Below are 18,903 nucleotides of genomic sequence, written 5' to 3'. Positions count from 1 at the left end.
ATTAATAATTATATAAATTAATATTTTCTTAAATATACATTATTGGTATGTATAATTTATGTATAATATACATTATAATATATATATATATATATATCTATCTATATATATACAAGATTATTCTATATAACATGGTAATATTCTAATAATATTTGAATTTGTTCCTCTATACTTTCATATAGAATGTGTGTGTATTTATGTGTGAATGTACTGTAAATATAATATCTTAATATCACACTTTGTTATATTATAAAATATTACTTTATATATATATATTTGCTATGCACATGTATAATTAAATTAAATAAATAGCATCTTCGTTTGACATTCAGTATCAAAACGTTTTAGCTGAGTCCTAAAAAACAAATCTTTCCTTAGCTTAATTTCATGTTGGATTCAATTTTTTATTCGTTTGCGGTAAAAGGCGAACAGTAATTAATGAAAGATCGAGCATTTTGCGCTGGTATTTTTTGTGAAACACCATGGCTGCTGACTGAGTCTTAAAAACAATTGTTGCGCAGCCCTCGCCCATTTGTATGTTCTATAACATTAAGAAGAATGAAAGTTAGACAACGGATTAGAAACTGCTCATTACATTACAGCTTAAAATAAATCGTTTAATTAAACAATTCATAAATAAAAAACGATCGCAAAGAGACAAACATACAATGATTGAATATAAAGAAAGAAATAAACCATTTATTTATACTATTCATATTATATTTATTGAAAAAATGTATAAAACAAAATAACAAAAAGTTCTATGATAATTGAAATTAATGCTTTTTTAAAATATAATTTTTCAAATGAATAGCTACAAGATAAGAGTTCATTGTTATATATATAAAAGAAACTTTTAGTCAATGCATTGCAACTTTATAAAACAAAATAGGAATATAAGTTATAATTATTTATCCTTTTAACGTAATATATTGTAAAAATAATTCAACAGTTAATAATACAAACAATAAAAATCTATGTCTGTTTTTTAATCTATAACAAATAAAAAATAAAATTTCACTTCTTGTTCTACAAAAAATATTGTTTAATTTAAGATTTGTTAACACAGAACAAGAACGCAAATATGTTTTATAGTGTATAAAATATTAGAAGATAAAATCGCCATTATTTATTAATGTATATATAAAATGATTTGATTTTTGTAAAATTAGCAAACAATTGATAGAAATCTTTATGGGATTAATGAAATATTATGATATTTTGCTGAGAGTGTAAAAATTAATATGTAGTGCAGCAATGATTCACGTAAATATAGTCACCTCGATCATGCCGATCCCGTTACACATACGTCTAATCTGAGCCTCGGATGTCCTGGCAGCAAGATTCTCTATTTTTACGGTATTCGTTTTCATATCTGACTTCTTCGTGTTTGAAGATTGAAGTACAACTCTTTGATTATTTTGCGTGTTTAGTAAAACCTTCTGTGTATTTGGAGTGGAAATGTCTGACGATGCAGCTTTCATCATACCACCCAGACTTTTTTGAATTACTACACGCTGCACATTATTAACTTTCTGACCAGAAATCGTAGATTTCTTTAGCGAAACTGACTGCTCCTGACCAGCAGTCTGCTTCTGAGAACTCGTTTCTTGATTTTCTGACTTTTGGATGACGATTCTACGAGCTCCAGGTTCATTAACTTGTATAGTCTGAATCGGTCTAATTATCCGAACTCCAGGAGTTCTCTCTGGAGTCTAAAACAAAAACGTTCTGTTATTCAAATCTAGTTGTTTTGTATTTACATTTTATGTTGTATGTTAAAAATAATTAAATCTATTTTTATTTGATACTGTTAATTTATTTTGAGATAAATTACTTCAGATTTAAAACATAAGCATATAAGAATAAAATGATAACAGAAATTGAAAGCAAAGGAAAGAAAAGATAGAATATAAAAAAAAAGACAGTTTATTCCATTACAAATAGGAAACATACAGAACACAAGTAAAAACAACAATGATTGATGCGTTTTCATTATTTCAAGAATATTTTGTAGACTAATAAAAATTCAAAAATTATAAAAATGAAAGTAGCCATAATTCATCTATTATGATATCACAAAGTTAAATATTATTAAACAGTTTGTACTTAGATAAATGCTACATCATTTAAAAGCAGTCTATATGCATTAATAATTTGGATTAATATTTATAGAAATATTTACAGGCATAAACATTTGTTTAATAAATTTATTTTAATTAATAAAAAATGTAATAGATTTATAAATAAGGTTCTCATAGCACTTTTTAAATAATCAGAAAAAATATGATAATAATGACTTTATACATAAAAAGTGATAAAAAATTAAGTTAATTTTCTACCTCTGTAGTCTGAGGTCCAACAACGCGACCACGAACTTTGCATTCAGGATTAAATTTGGATGTTTCTTTCATTCCGGTAGGACCCAATATTGATTTTACAACATTTGTAACAGTTTCACCTGGTAACAGTTAAAATGATCATTTACTCTAATGTTTCCATATATACTTGATGTTTAATAATCTGTTAAGTTAAAAATTAAATATTAACTCGCACTAGATTCATTCTGTTCATCGTTTTGTTTTAAAGCTGCCATTTTTCGTCTATTTTCTTTTTCCTTCAATATTTGTTCTCTAAGGCGTTTCTGCTCTTCCATCTTTTTTCTGTACTCCTGCATTTCCGGATCTTCGGCATCTTCCTCCTGTCGAAAATCAGAACTAGTAACTAATTATTTCAAAAGTATTGCAGCAATGTTATTCATACATTATTAATTTCGGTTGTTTTAACTTCTTGAAGATTCTTGGAATTATTTTTCAAACGTTTTGGACTCAACTCCCGATTTTTATCAATGTTGGTCGGTCGTTTCTGCGGAACTTTGTTCAAAGTTTTTACAGATTCAGAATTTCCAAGTCTACCTATCCGCTGTCCTCTATTTTGATCGTAGCTGTCATAATTATTATCGGATATACGAGGTTTTTGATCATAGTTTCTTGTTCGTGAAGCTAATTCTCTTTCATGATAACTCTTTTGAGAGCTTCGATGTTCCTAAAATGACAATGTTTAAATTGCAATCAAGCAATAACACGATAAAAAAACAGAAAATAGATAATAAATTATTACATCTGGAAAATTATCTTTTTGATTCCATTTCTCGTCAGCTCTATACTTGGCAGTATTAGCGAAAGTACCGTCGCGGTATGTGTTATCTATATACTGCTTAGATGGACTAAGTCCAGGGCTTTTTTGCGACTTATTCTCTTGCCAAACATCTGAGAAATAAGCATAAGGATCCTAAACATGAAAATATCATTAGTAAACAATTTTACAGCAATAATTATAAAAACAATTTACTTACGTCGCTTTTAGTTGATTGATAACTCTGTTGGTATTGATTATCTTTACCATGAGACTGTGATTGAGAATAAGATGATTGATTTTGATATGAATTAGTGTTTTGTGAAAACTCCCCAGATGCCTGTTGTTGGGATTCCCATAAGAATTTGGGACCTGAAAAATAAAAAGAATGATTAACATGAGTTCATGAGTTCTAAACGAACATTAAAACCCGAAATATAACTATATTTACCATCGTTACCTCCAGCCTGAACATTTCCACGAAAGTGTGGATTGATTAAAATCTTGTGACCCTGGGATAATGGTATGGTTGGATTGGAGCCAGATAGCAATTGCTGATTCGGCAGTGGTTGTGGTGGTGGCAAATTGTTGTTAAACTGATTGTTAGGTTGATCGGTATAGTTGGGTCTTTCATAAGGTGGTCTACCTGGGAATACTGGCTCTTGAAAATGGGATGATGGAGGTCTGTTTTCGAACACTGGACCAGAGATCTGTGACATGTGTGGTCCAGGTGGTGGAAGGGGAACTTGTTGTCTGTGAGGAAATCCTTGCATAGACATACCTGGCAAAATTTGTCCACTGGAATTTCCTGGATGTTGATTAGGATTGGGTAACAAGGAATTTGAATTATGCGTTAAAATTGAGTTCGGCACTGGATTTCCTTGCATATGTCGAGGCAAAGATTGTGGCATATTGACAGGGCCTCCACCAATTCCAGGAGGCCTTTGGAAAAGTGCAGGTGGCTGCATGAAAACTTGCTGATTGGGTGGACCATACGGTGAGGCCCCTGGTCCTGGTCCAGGTAAACCAGGTCTAGATCCAAAATGCTCCATTCTAGGCCCTATAGTCCTGATAGGACCTATAGATCCATGAAATTGACTTTGGCTTGGATTAAACGGTGGTCTGTTCTCTGGAAAGTGACCAGGAGCTAAGAGTAGACCATTATTTGAAAAGTTACTGCTTTGCTGAAATGGTGGCATTTGTTGCATATTTTGTTGCTGAAAGATTATTTGTTGTTGTTGAATATTATTCAATGGTCCACCAATAAATCTATTCTCCACAGGAGGGAGAGGCCTAAACTGTGGTGGATCCTGATTGTCAAAGGAACCACAGGCATTTACAAATCTATTAAATAAAACAATTGTAATTAAATATACTGAATATATGGAAGTCTGTGGATATAATAAAATAATATGTAGTACCTAGGATTATAATTAGTAGAATTAGGTACATTGGGTCTTCCCCCTCTAGCTCCTCTTCCAATACGTCCTCTTCCTCTTCCACGATGTAGAAACGATGAAGCATGCCCTCTTAGCGACTCCGATGTTACCACGTTTTCCAAAGAATCCGGAATTTCATGATTCATTTTGGATGAGATCATAGTTCTTTCATTTTGAAATCTATTGCGTCTTTCCCTTGCTTCTTCACAATCATCATCCTCTAAACCCTGACCATTTCCCATATATGCTTTCTGCAGATTTTTTTGTAGTTTTTCTCTCAAGTCACCCTTTCCACGATGCTGGTTAATACTATCAGCATATCCATCTTCGTAACAATGATGATCCAACCTTTCATCATGCTCGTAATAAATACTTTCTGAATTAGGTTGCTCATCATGAGAAAAATCATTTATGCCATCATTACGATTATCAGTCTTGTTTCTATTAAACTCTATATTTTCTTCATCGCCTTCTAAGTCGTCAAGGGCATCCGTCACTCCCAAGTCCAGCACATCATCAGTTTCTTCTTCTCCCTTATAGCTACTCTGCTGCTCAGGGAATTAAATTGCCAAATATTTGTATTGTAGGAATGGTAGGTGTCTGGAGTTATTAAGGTCTAGTATCAAGTAAATTATAGAGATAGACTTATTTAACTTCTATAATGATTGATTCTTCTAGGATAATTCAGTATTTTTACTTCACTTATATAAATTTTTCCCTCCTTGAATATTTCGCAAGGGAATCACACATGCAGTTATTGGAATTTAATTAATAATAATTATGCTTTGGCTTTTAACGATTTCTCTCTTAATCTATTAATGACTTTTCAGTCTTATTTTCCTGATGGTTTTCATTGTATAAATTGTTTCTAACAGGGCTCTAAAACTTGAATAGAGAATTTTTACCATAGCTTGTTTTCAAAGCTAGTCAAAGTAGTTCTATACCTACACTTTTCATTTTACATTAGCTAAGAAAACTCTCATGTATTACTTATGTTATAATGAATGATGATGAGTGGACATATTTGTGGTGCAACCACTTTGAAATATCAAATTTCAGACTTATACTAATATTGAAGAAATCAATAAATGGTACACATTTTGAATGATAAAAAATGGAGCAGCACAATGTTGATTAACTTGCAAATTTCATGATTAAATTTTTGATCTAGTATTTGAACTTTTAACTATTAAATTTAAATAATCTTAATAAGAGTGAAAAATTAGAAGATTTGCTTTTCCTTACGCATCCTGCTGCTGCATTTGTATGCAAATTTTATAATTGAACGGCGCATTATTATAAAAGGCTTATTATTTTAATTATTTGGTGCATGTTTATATAAAAATCTGCCAATTCATAAAATTTTTTTAAGATTAATTATTTTAACATTTTCTAAATATACCAGAGGAAATGAAATCATTAAAAACTACTTAACAAATTATCTTTGTAGATGCTAGAACTTACTGTACATTCTTTTATTAAATCAAGAAAGAGTTTTCTACAGCAGAAACAAATTAAAAAGCACATGAAAATGAAAAGTGTTCTTCCCTGTGTAAGATATCAACACAAAATTTAAATATGAATAATCATTTCTTTTCCTCTGTTCTATATTGTTTCTTGAGGTTTACAAATAATATACAATTTTTAAGACTTCACGCACAAGTTTCAACAAATTCAAATTTTGGTATGTAATTATTACTTTGCATAAATTAATTCTTTGTCTATACGCCATTAAAGTAAAATTTTCTAGATATTACATTATTTTTTTTTAAACGTACTTCCTTCTGCAGCTAATTTTACACAAATATCTTATAATATTTAGAGATTCATAACCTTTCTCTTCAAAAATGCTTTAAATGCTCAAATACTTGAGCAAAGTGCTTATATTTTTTTAAAGCAATCCCATGTTTGAAGAAGTGGATTCATTAACTCTATATAAACTGCTTTTACAGTAGATATATATTAATATTTTTGTTTTATATAGTTATGAAATAAATTATAATAATATTCATATAAAATATTTATAAACAATCGTAGCTACAGTATCAATTGAGTTAAAAAGGTATAGAAGTTAAAATATTTAATATTTAGAGTCAGCTACATGTCAATAAACTCATTTCCAAATAGTTTTTAGAAAAAATTTTAGATTGTTTTAAGAAAACAATGGTTTTAAAGCAATGTAAATGAACATATAAAATAATATTTAGAGAAAATAAAAGGACAAGAGGAATAGAGAAAACTATTAATTTTAAATAACAAAATAATGATTTGAAGTGCATTATGCTTACCCTCTCAACTTCGTAATCATCTGCTAACAATGCCTCTTCTTCGTCATTACCCAAATCATATTCCTCATCTCCCAGATCTTCATCCAATAAAGTGTCATCACTACAAAAATAACAATTAGCTTAATATTAATTTTTTCATGTAATTGACATCACTTAAATCCCTAAAAATGGAGATTAGACAGTGTCATACAGCCATACTCAAGGGTAAGAAATTAATTTCTAAGAGTCTAAGAGAATACCTGTTACAAATAAAAAAAATCTAAGGCATATAGGTTACAAATGATTAAAAAAAAGATAAGAAACTTTTTAGGTTTCTGAAAATAATGTATAAAATAAACTTACTGTTCCGACATTATTCAGACACTTGTTGCCACAAAAAACTTAATTTCCACAAAAGTGGACTAAATAATGTAGCACAGTGACTCAAGAATCAAGAATATAAGTAATCTGAGTGATCATAAAAGAGAATATCGAGAAAAAAGAGCCACGCTACGCCACTTATGTGGCCGAGAGAGCGAGCAATGGGCGAACAACAAACCTAACAAACTACACTTGCACACATACGGGCAAGCGCAAAATATGAGGAACGCCTCGGAGTCGGAACGAGGAAAGTGAATCGCGCGTGTCTCCCCTTCCCTTCCTGTTAAACAGGGCACCGGTGACCGGGCACAAATACAAAGGGTGCGTTCACGGAGACGCTATTTAGCGCTATTTGTGCTACTGCGCAGAGAAAATTGCCTATTATATGTGCGCAGTAGCGTTGATAGCGTCTCCGTGAATGCACCCAAAGCATCAAATTGTGTCCTTGATGCGTTTAGGAACCGTACCCGCTACCTGAGATTCCTATGTATAGGAAGCCTGGGATTTGGGATTGGGAAGCTGTCTGACAATTGGTGTCAATGGTCTGACATTTTGTTTTTTGTTCTTGTGACGTCATTTGTATATAAGCGGGTATGTCGCACCGGCTTATACACCAATAACGTCACAAAATGTCAGATAAATCTACCTTGGCTCAAATTTATAAACCAAACTAAGCTCGAATATCAGCTTAGAAATTACTTAAGACGAAGACCGAACTTAGCACTGTATTAAAGGTTAAAGGGAGACAATTGATCTTAGCTAAGACCGTGCTAAGCTTAAAGTTTCATTTACATACATATAAATTCGGGCCAATGCTGATTGGTTAGTGAGAATGGCCGTGTTCAGAAAGCGTACCGATAATGAGGCAGCACTATTTTAATCGCATATAAGGGATCATTACCATTGTCAGCCAATCAGAATCCAGCCAATCAGTGACAAGCACTCGGCAGCCGAAAGGCAAGTTAGGCAACTGCTAAGCTAATCCGTTCCGTCACCTCACCTCAAGTGACCTCAACTCATTTTTACGCAAAGTGTCTGATTAAAACGATCATGGCTTCAACCGAAGTTGACTGGGCAAAATTTGCCGATGAGCAAGATAAATTAGCTTCTAAGGTAATATAATGGTGTTTTTTATAATAATAACACAGAATACTAGTCTTACACTTTTTATTATAACATTTTGTAAATTCTATTTTCATTTATCTATATTTTTCGCACATAAAGATATCATATATCAATGGTTAACATTAGTAAAGTAACAAATTTTAGCTTTTTACTTAACCAAGCAAACAAAATTTAAGCGTTTTATCGTTACAATTTTTAAACATCATGCATTAAATTCTCATATTGTATGAATTAACTAATTAAATATCATTTGTTTGTACAATGCTAACAGGTATTAATTTTTTGCATAAAATCTCTGAATGCCTATAGAAACAAGCTTCATAAAGTCCTATAAAAAAAAAATGACATTTCTTATCTCTAAAAAGATAACATTTTCTTCTGTACATGCTTCTAACCTCTAGAACATGTTCAGTATCTTACCTTGTATTTCATACATTCGTTCTATGTTTTTAGGTAACAAGTCTGAAATTGGAGAGGCCAATAACTGTAGCCAATGATGAATCAGATACCAAAAGCGATGACCCAAGTGAAGAAATTTCTCCTGCTGAAAAGTCATTATTACAGAAAATTATTAGAAAGGGATTGGTAGAAACTACTAGGGATCTTGAAATTCAAAGAAGAGATCCAACATCACCCCTTCATAGCATTAAAAGTTTTGAAGCACTTCACTTGTTAGTACCTTTACTCTTATTAACAGCTGTTATTAACTTCTTTAAATCCTTAATAAAATCTTTGTGATTATAGAAAACCAGAACTTTTAAAAGGTGTATATACAATGGGATTCAATGCTCCTTCTAAAATTCAGGAAACTGCATTGCCCACATTGCTTGCTGATCCGTAAATACTCTTTCATTTAACTAAATATTTACAAAATAACTTTGCATAAATGATTATATTATTAATTATTCTTAATAATATTTTTTAGGCCTCAAAACATGATTGCACAATCTCAGTCTGGAACTGGAAAAACTGCTGCTTTCGTATTAGCAATGTTAAGTAGAGTGGATACAACTAAAGATTATCCACAAGTTCTATGTTTATCTCCAACATATGAATTAGCTATACAGACTGGAGAGGTGGCAGCAAAAATGTCAAGATTTTGCTCAGAAATTAAAATTAAATATGCTGTTAGAGGAGAAGAACGTAAGATTTGATTGTAAATGAAAGTACATATTGTCTTTGTTGTATGATTTAAAAAACACAATGTTTACAGTTGCGCGCGGTCAAAAGATTACCGATCATATTATAATTGGAACACCAGGAAAAGTTTTGGATTGGGCAGCAAAATTTAGATTTTTTGATCCTAGTAAAATTACAGTATTTGTCTTGGATGAAGCTGATGTTATGATTGCTACACAAGGTCATCAAGACCAATGTATACGCATTCATAAGTAATTATTTCATAGTTTTACTAAATTTAAATGTTACTCAATTAAATAGTGCCAATGAAATATTTATTTTACAGATTGCTGCCCAGAACATGTCAAATGATGTTCTTCTCAGCTACATATGAACCAGCAGTAATGCAATTTGCAGAAATAATTGTCAGTAATCCATTGATAATCAGATTATTGAGAGAAGAAGAAAGTTTAGATAACATTAAACAATACTATGTTAAGTGTAAGGACATTAATGAAAAATATGCTGCAATCACTAATATTTATGGGGTTATCACTATTGGACAGGCAATTATATTCTGTCATGTAAGAAATTTACTATCATATAATAAACCTAAAAAAAATAGTAATTAACATTTTAATGATTAATTTTATACTTTAGACTAGAAAAACAGCAAGCTGGTTAGCAGAGAAAATGACGAAAGATGGCCATGCAGTAGCAATTTTATCAGGAGATCTTACAGTCTCTCAACGAATTTCTGTTCTTGATAGATTCAGAGAAGGACTTGAAAAAGTTCTTATAACTACGAATGTACTAGCAAGAGGTTAGTAATTATAATCGACACATAATTAAAGAATCTATTTATGACAACATAAACTAAAAAATTTGATTATAGGTATCGACGTAGAACAAGTAACGATAGTGGTGAACTTCGACTTGCCAATGGATCAAAATCGACAAGCAGATTGTGAGACTTATCTGCATCGTATTGGTAGAACAGGAAGGTTTGGTAAATCTGGGATTGCCATAAATTTGATAGATACTCCACATGCAATGCAGCTGTGCAAAGATATAGAAAAACATTTTGGTAAAAAAATTCACTATCTTGATGCGGAAGACGCTGATGAAATTGAGAAAATTGGAGCATAACTGCGATAATTATTATTCAAACTTTCCAGACCAGAAACTTAAGTTTTTGCAATAAAAATACTCTATAAATATGAATCTTCATCAAATTTTAAAGATTGATTCGCTTCTTACACTAAGTTCGTCGACTGTTTTTTGTGAATAACTTACAAGCTATTGTAATTAAAATTAAGTATCAGTCTTTCTTACTATTCCTATCATTATTGGTATAATTGATTAGGATAATTCTTTAATCTGAATTGCACTCTGCCGTAAGAACTTGAAAACAATTAAAAATGTTTGTTTTTCAGTATGTTAAAAGTTATTTCATCAACAGTATTTATCAATAAATAATTCTTTTGTACGTAAATGACATAAGGATCTATTTGTATATTTTATACATGACACTATTGCATAATAAAAAATACCTGAACAAATTTTTTTCTCTTTGTTAATGGTTAGAGGAATTAGATCAGATGCAAGATATGTATATAATTTAAACATATGTTTATTCAGACTAAAAAGTGAAAAATAAATCTTAACATTTAAAATAACAGAAACTAATACATTTGTTTCTTACTGCAATATTTAACACGCAACATTTTTACACTTTCATTCTCATTCATCAACAGGAGGAATTGTATGAAATGCACATTATGGAACTGCTGCATTATATTCTAAACTACCACTTCGCTCTAAAACTTGTACTATCTGTTTACAATATCTAATGCAATTTGATTCCTGATTGTTCACAGTTTTGATGAAACGAGCGGTAGTATTATTGACAACGCTGGCAAGAAACTGTTTTTGTTTGTAAACAAAATCAAATCAAGAATATAGCTAACATAGCTAAAATGAAAGAGAAAAAGTTCTTCGGTTTTCATCAGTTTCTTCAGGGTATTTAACCTAAGGGGAAATGTTTCTATATTGAAACTGGGGTATTCATTAAAAAAAAACCCAATCTTTCAAGTGGCCAACTGAAGCCTGCACTTGAAAGGCTGACGGAACGAAATTCAGCCTGGTAATAAATGATAAAATTACAAGATGCCTGGGTAAGTAATACAATAGTTTCTGGGCACCGTTGTACATTTAGCACTTAGGACTGAAGTTAAGGGATAAAATTCAGTCTTAGAAAAGATAGATTACATCATGCCCATGCCACCCATTCCGCCCATTCCTCCCATTCCTCCCATGCCGGCCATAGGGCTTGGTGTCTCTTCCTTGGGAAGCTCAGCAACGACAGCCTCTGCGGTGGTTAATAGAGAGGCAACTCCGGCAGCGTCTGTCAATGCGGTACGCACTACCTTTGTAGGATCTATGATTCCCTTCTCAATCATGTCCACATATTCATCATTCAGCGCATCGTATCCCAATTTGCCTTCGCTCACTTTAGCCACAACCAAACTAGCATCTACTCCTGCGTTTTGAGCAATTTGTAAACAAGGCATTCTCAATGCATTCGCTACGATTTTAACTCCGGTCTCTTGATCAACATTTGCTGCTTTCAGGTTACGTAAAGCTGGGATACACCTTAGCAAAGCGGTACCACCTTAAACAAAAAAAAAACATCAGAGATAAATTAATATGACAGTAATATTTAAGAAAAAAACTTTTATTAATTACCCCCGGGAACGATTCCTTCTTCAACTGCAGCCCGTGTGGCATTTAAGGCATCATGCACGCGATCTTTCTTTTCGTTTACTTCGACCTCGCTACTTCCACCAACCCGCAACAGAGCAACGCCTGATGCTAGCCTTGCCAGTCGTTCCTGTAACTTCTCTTTCTCATAATCGGACGTCGTATTGGCGATTTGATCCCTTAGCTCGTCAGCTCTCTTATCAATATCAGATTTCTTGCCCTTTCCCTTCAAAAAGAGCGTATCATCTTTTGTAATGATTACTTCTCCTACTTGACCTAAGTCACTTGGCTAGAAAAGATTATTAATCTGTTTAACACTTGTTGTTCCTTCAAAAATATCTGATTTATTATGAACCAAATACCTCACCTGCACATCTTCAAGTTTAACAAGATTAGCATCATCGCCAAAGACAATACCGCCGGTAGAAATAGCCATATCTTGTAGAGTAGCTTTTCTATTGTCACCGAAACCAGGTGCTTTAACAGCAGCAACTTGGAGTCCAATTTTCAATCTGTTAACAACAAGAGTGGACAAGGCTTCGCCATCAATGTCCTCGGCTACGATCACCAGAGGTTTTCGTTGAGAGTTAGCCAATTCTAAAGCGGGAATGATACTTTGGACAGAAGAGATCTTTTTTTCACTAAACAAAAGAAGAGCATCTTGAAATTCAACTTTGGCTCCCTTGCTAGAATTAATGAAGTAAGGAGAAATATATCCTCTATCGAATTTCATGCCCTCAATGACTTCCAATTCATCATTAAGAGTTTTGCCATCTTTGACTGTGATTACTCCCTCCTTTCCTACTTTTTTCATAGCATCTGATAACAGCTTTCCTATAGCTGTATCGCCATTAGCTGATATTGTAGCTACCTGGGCTATTTCTTCTGGAGTTGTAACTGGTTTACTTAATTTTTTTAATTCATCTTTAACTGTTTCTACTGCTAACATAACACCTACAATGTATCCCATGAAATTAGTCAATTTAAATTAATATTGCTTTTAATAACAGCACCAATTTTTTTACCTCTTCTAATTTCTACAGGATTAGCACCTTTGCTAATTTTTTCAAAACCTTCTTTAGCAATAGCTCTTGCTAAAACAGTAGCAGTGGTTGTACCATCTCCAGCCTCTTCATTTGTGTTATTGGCTACATCTTGCACAAGTTTGGCTCCTATATTTTGGAATTTGTCTTTTAATTCAACTCCTTTAGCTACAGTTACACCATCTTTGGTAATTTTGGGACTGCCCCAGCCTTGTTCAAGGATCACGTTGCGTCCTTTAGGACCCATTGTTACTGCAACTGCATCAGCTAAGATATCCACACCTTGTAGCATCAAAGCCCGGACCTCTGCTCCAAATCTAACATCTTTGGCATATGTGCGTGTTCTATATTGCAATTGCCTGGTAGCAACATTTTGCAAAACTTTTGGCAACCTGTACATCTTTAAAAAATAGAGAAAATAAAACTAATCCTAAAAAAAACTAATAATGAAGATAAATAATTTAGGATCGGGTGTAAACTATTAATTACATATTCAGAAAATTTATTAATAAACTCTTTCTAATATTACTAATCTACTTTCAAAAGCAGTTCAGCTAAAGGCGGTTCAATAATAAAATAATTATATGTCTTAACATAAAAATAATAATAACTATTTATAGAATGATTGCTGCTGTTTTAGCCGGATAATTTTGATGAACAACAAACATTATTCATATCTAAATTTTTTGTACAAGAGAAATCAATTCTCATGATCTATAGTGGTTATGTAAACCGCGTGGACGATGAACTCGAATTTTCTTAGACGAATGAGTAAAAATGGGAAAAATTTCTTTTGTAGAAATCAGAAAACTCAATAGTTCGCCAAAAAATTTCTCTCGATAAAAAAGTAAGAAATTGGCAGTGAAAATTCTGGAAAAATTTCATTAATTTTTAAACACGGAAAGATATTAAGTTCACATGGACTAGCCGGCAAGACACGACTTATCTTTAGCTAATTTATGGATTTTTGTAAAGTCAATCAGCAAAATTTCGGCTTCTTTCGATTTGGAAATAAGATTTTTACCTTTGATGTATAAAAGAATTGCTGCTTTTATGAAGAAAAAAGAATTTTCGATAACTAATATATCGCCACGAAGTACCTTCACGTTGTGCTCAAGGCGGAATGAGAAAAGTGAATAGGGATAATAGGATTGTATCCTACCAGTTTACCACCACATGGATATGCCCCCCACTTTTAATCTAACCTAACTTAGGATAGAATCCGATAGAAGAATCCAGAAATTCTTATATTAAATGGCACAAAAAGGAATATTACTTTTTTGTAACGATTTTACTTGACAAATTTTCAAAATTTTCTGATTTGTTTAAATACTTTTTAGTTATTACTTTTCTTCGTTTGAAAGTTATTATTTAAAAGTTTTTGAAATCTTCTAGAAACTACCACAGAATAAATGGCGTGACGCAATCATTGCCCAGCAACGATCATCTTTCCGGATGCTTAACAATGAAATTTTTTCGAATATATCTTATACGCTATTCTTCTATTTTCCAATATTATTTAATCAAAGATTATTCAATTAGATAATGAAATTTATAAACTACAGCAAAAACTTTAATTTAATATAATGTTACATCTTTCCTTTGTTAATAAAATATGCCTGTAATTCGATTTACATACATTGTTTATTTTATAGATTACAATCGTTTATATCTTAAAATAACTTAATAATTTTCATACAAAGTTTCACAAATTTTAAATATTGCAATACATGGCTCCTCTTTATATTTTTTTTATACTTTTTCAAATTTCAAATTATGTTTTAGAAAAGTTATATAAATCATCCTGCGTTTTTTCATCAGTTTGTTGTAGTATCAAAAATGTCATAAATGAAAATAAATTCTAAGCTCTAAATGTACCTTTCTGATGCAATGAACTAACAATTAATCCATAAGTATATAAACTATAAATAAAATACTATAAATAGTCAGAAAAGTCGTTTAATGATTTCAATTAAACCCCTAAGAAAACTGTTTTTCAATTTTTCAACAGAATAGCTTCTTTAGTAGTTTATGTCAAAATTTTAATAGTAGGATTTTCTTTCACACATTTAACCAACGTGACAATTAATGTATTTGAAAAGATGAATGATATTTATTCAGAAATCTTAAACAAAAAATGAATATAAAGCACAAAGATATTTCTATTCTACTATTTTCACCTACATCCACTATACTTTTTATAGAAGTGTAGTATCGTACATATACGATATCTATATATTACGATTTCTATGTGTTCTAATGTTTATGAATCATAGTGCAATCTTTTTCCATTATTTGAGATTAATCTCTTATATTGCTTGCAGTGCTTGGCAGTGAAAATCATATTTAATGTACTTGTAATGATAAAACTAAATTATAGTTTTTTTTTCTATCATTTACTAAGTATGTTGCCCTAAGACAAAATAAAAGAACACTTTGTAAGGAAATATAAATCATATATATAATTTAAGCACGTTCTCCACGAATTCTTCGTGCTAATTGGATATCTTTAGGCATGATGGTTACACGCTTGGCATGGATGGCGCAAAGGTTTGTATCTTCAAAGAGACCAACCAAGTATGCTTCAGATGCTTCTTGAAGTGCACCAATTGCAGCGCTCTGGAAACGTAGGTCAGTCTTGAAATCTTGAGCGATTTCACGAACCAAACGTTGGAATGGTAATTTTCTGATGAGCAGCTCGGTAGATTTTTGATATCTTCTGATTTCTCTCAAGGCTACAGTACCAGGTCTTATAAAAAGAAAATTAAAAGTTATTTTTCATTACTCTTATAATTATTTTAAATGAATTAAGATACAAAAATGAAATAAAATTGTAACAGTTTATTTTCTTATATAAACGTATACAAAAATGCATTGTGTTCAAAAGGAATGATTCTTTGATTATCTTGATAAATTAAGAATTGAAGAAAATATTTTTTCTACAGGTATTTTTAAAGTTTCAAAAATTAATCTAATAGTGATTTTGGTTTAAGATTGGTTGAAATACTGAAGGATTCATGTAGATCGTTTTGAATTTTTTGATAAAAATACCATATTAATTTAAATATAACGGTAGGTAAGCGAATACACGTTTATACGTAAACGATCGCGTTAAAAAATTTTCATCAAATTTTCACTCATATATAAATTTAAATCTAAATATGTTGTAAAAGTCTCAGTTAAATGGTACGACGATACCGTTTTGAAGAGCTCTTGAAATAATGTACAAGTAATGTAAAAAAATTGAGTTTCATTTCAAAAACTTCAAATCATTCTCATAGATTTTTAAAAGTAATAAAATGCATATAAACTCAATTTATTATTAAACGCTTATCGTTAAAAAATCAACACGGGACAAATAGTTTTTAAATACCCTGTGTATTAAGAATCTACTTTAACATGTACTACCATTATACAAGGTTTTTCTGTGAATATAGTATAGATTTTCTATAACTTAATTCTAGCACTGATATTGCCATATTGGCTTTAGTATATTCAATGTAGCGAGCGAGTGGTTAGAACAAAATTATATTTATAACTATCTGTGAAAAACATACACTAAAAGTGATCGAAAATCACCACTTTATTTGATCAATCGTGATTATAGTTAGTGTTGACCAAATAACATGAACCCTATTTGCTGTCGTTAAAAAAGAAATCCTGTATATTATTACCTGTAACGATGAGGTTTTTTGACACCTCCAGTTGAAGGAGCACTTTTACGAGCTGCCTTAGTAGCCAACTGCTTCCTAGGAGCTTTTCCTCCGGTGGATTTACGCGCGGTTTGCTTAGTACGTGCCATTTCTGAAATTGTTTTGATAGTTTTGAATCAAGTTAACGCTTAATAGAACAGTAGTACAAAATGAAAAAGTCGCCCACTTTACAACAAATACTTAAAAAGTAACGTTAGGAAGAGAAAATATAACCAGCCATATTAATTATTCTAAAAAGAAAAAAATGAAATTATTCATTGTTTAAGTTAGCGCAAGATTAAGTAGCCTCGATATGAGAACTAGACGAGATTTCCCTCCAAAAGCTTTCCGTATACACAATAAACAAAATGGTGGCCGGAGACATAACAGTTGAAGCGTGGATAGTCTAGTTGTCCTGCACCCACTTCATGATTTTCCTTTCTATTTTAAACGCTTTTCAATTACGATTAAGAAATTTTGTCACTTTGATTACGATTTTTTTGAGAAACAATAAGGTATTTTAGCGTATCAAGAAACGGAAAACGCAGAGAAAACACTTACCTGCTGGAAAATAAGAAAATGTTTTTTCACCAAACACAGCAAATCGCCACTGAACTGAGAACTGCGACGAACAATATTTGAGACTGGCCCGTTCAACGATATATTCCCTAAGCGTGCCTTCCTCTCGACCGACTAGCGAGTAACGACCTGCGTAAAGCTGATGCTTCCCAAGGTACGCAAGACGTGATTGGCTACTGACTTTATGAAGCAGCTTTCTATTGGACGGTGCCAACCAATCCCCATTACTCTTCCCAACGCTAATTATTGACATCCAAATTGTGTAAAACGCAAAAAGACAAGGATCTTCACACACACATATGATCAATAAGAAAGAGAGAGAGAGAGAGAGAGAGTAATTTCCAGTTTCACCAGATTTTCTTTCGCTTATAATTTCGAAAAACGACAATTACTAATCGTTCGGCATAATCATGGTATAATATACATCACAACATTGTTATATCCTGTGGTCATATGTAATATCGATAAGATATTTAGCCGTACAACTCATTTTAAAGGTCATCCAAAAGTCCCAAGGCGAACATTTAAATATGGCTTCAAACAAAGATATTATAGCGGGACTGTTTAAAATATGTGAGCGATAAAATTTCATCAAATTTAGTGGGAAATGATTAAGATTTGGAAGAAAACATCCCTTATATTATAATATTTTCAGGATTTTTATTATTCATAAATAATACATAAATCATCGATACACGGCATGTCTCAATCGATTTTACTGATTTATAATTTAATATTTGTATTTGTATAGTTGTATTCTACTGACCTATTACAATAGCATAAAGAAGCAATAATGAATATTTGCCCTATAATTTACGTACGTCCGTAAGAGAATTATTATCTTCATCAATAATCGTAAGGTTGTTTTATTACCTTATTACAACTCCAAGCTTTATGGGCCTATATACAATAGTCACGAGGCCTTCTCTAATTATTATCATTGTTGTTGTTATTATTATCGTAATTCTTTTTTGTCAATTGTCAAAAAGATATATCATATTAATTATAATAAGAACAAAATACGTACTTTAATCGCAGAAAATTTCTCCGTTCCAGAAAACCTCGTTTGTATTAGTAATTAAGCTTCTCTATTGCCAAAATACAAGCTTACTTCAAAATTTTCATTTTTTGTTTTTCATTGAATTAATGCTTTTTACTCTTAATTGCATTTCTCTTAAAGACCTTTATTCTCTTAGTTTTTTGTTTCCTATAATATTTGTACTGGGAGCCTAGAGTTTCCTAGATGATCAAATTCCATGTAAAAATGGAGTACTAATTATTATTTCCTCAAAGATTTGTTTACTTTGTTCATTGTTGCAATCATAAGCCTGCGTTTGCGAGATTTCTGGTGCAGGGATGT

The 18,903-nt window shown here is 31.6% G+C and overlaps 4 protein-coding genes across 4 annotated transcripts; 1 reads left to right on the top strand and 3 right to left on the bottom strand.

The window, feature by feature from the left end:
- Positions 1-118: 118 nt before the first annotated feature.
- LOC136781987 (RNA-binding protein 33-like) lies at positions 119-7,437 on the bottom strand. Its single transcript, XM_066741050.1, has 11 exons — positions 7,205-7,437; positions 6,863-6,962; positions 4,557-5,122; positions 3,587-4,479; positions 3,356-3,507; positions 3,121-3,291; positions 2,764-3,045; positions 2,551-2,701; positions 2,343-2,461; positions 1,281-1,715; positions 119-541 (listed from the first exon to the last, which is right to left on the bottom strand). The coding sequence occupies exons 1-11, from the start codon at positions 7,213-7,215 to the stop codon at positions 386-388; spliced, it is 3,036 nt and encodes a 1,011-aa protein (XP_066597147.1). The 5' UTR covers positions 7,216-7,437; the 3' UTR covers positions 119-385.
- Positions 7,438-8,222: 785 nt separating this feature from the next.
- Positions 8,223-10,959, top strand: Dbp80 (putative ATP-dependent RNA helicase Dbp80). Its single transcript, XM_066741563.1, has 8 exons — positions 8,223-8,335; positions 8,801-9,018; positions 9,092-9,184; positions 9,273-9,490; positions 9,561-9,738; positions 9,813-10,050; positions 10,127-10,289; positions 10,362-10,959. Exons 1-8 carry the CDS (start codon positions 8,273-8,275, stop codon positions 10,613-10,615), a joined length of 1,425 nt encoding a protein of 474 aa, XP_066597660.1. The 5' UTR covers positions 8,223-8,272; the 3' UTR covers positions 10,616-10,959.
- A 120-nt stretch (positions 10,960-11,079) lies between these two features.
- On the bottom strand, positions 11,080-14,597 carry Hsp60A (Heat shock protein 60A). Its single transcript, XM_066741562.1, has 5 exons — positions 14,297-14,597; positions 13,255-13,672; positions 12,597-13,183; positions 12,215-12,518; positions 11,080-12,140 (listed from the first exon to the last, which is right to left on the bottom strand). Exons 2-5 carry the CDS (start codon positions 13,670-13,672, stop codon positions 11,734-11,736), a joined length of 1,716 nt encoding a protein of 571 aa, XP_066597659.1. The 5' UTR covers positions 14,297-14,597; the 3' UTR covers positions 11,080-11,733.
- A 300-nt stretch (positions 14,598-14,897) lies between these two features.
- LOC136782256 (histone H3.3A-like) lies at positions 14,898-17,811 on the bottom strand. The gene is made up of 3 exons (XM_066741564.1): positions 17,526-17,811; positions 16,947-17,076; positions 14,898-16,021 (listed from the first exon to the last, which is right to left on the bottom strand). Exons 1-3 carry the CDS (start codon positions 17,794-17,796, stop codon positions 15,739-15,741), a joined length of 684 nt encoding a protein of 227 aa, XP_066597661.1. The 5' UTR covers positions 17,797-17,811; the 3' UTR covers positions 14,898-15,738.
- Between the last annotated feature and the right edge of the window lie 1,092 nt (positions 17,812-18,903).

The sequence above is a fragment of the Prorops nasuta genome, unplaced genomic scaffold (genome assembly GCF_024137725.1).
Source record: "Prorops nasuta isolate Cenicafe-Biocafe unplaced genomic scaffold, Cenicafe_Pnas_1.2 PNAS00025, whole genome shotgun sequence".
NCBI classification, from domain to species: Eukaryota; Metazoa; Arthropoda; class Insecta; order Hymenoptera; family Bethylidae; genus Prorops; species Prorops nasuta.
The sequence above is the reverse complement of the archived record's forward strand: the minus strand, read 5'-3'. Positions and strand labels throughout refer to the sequence as shown.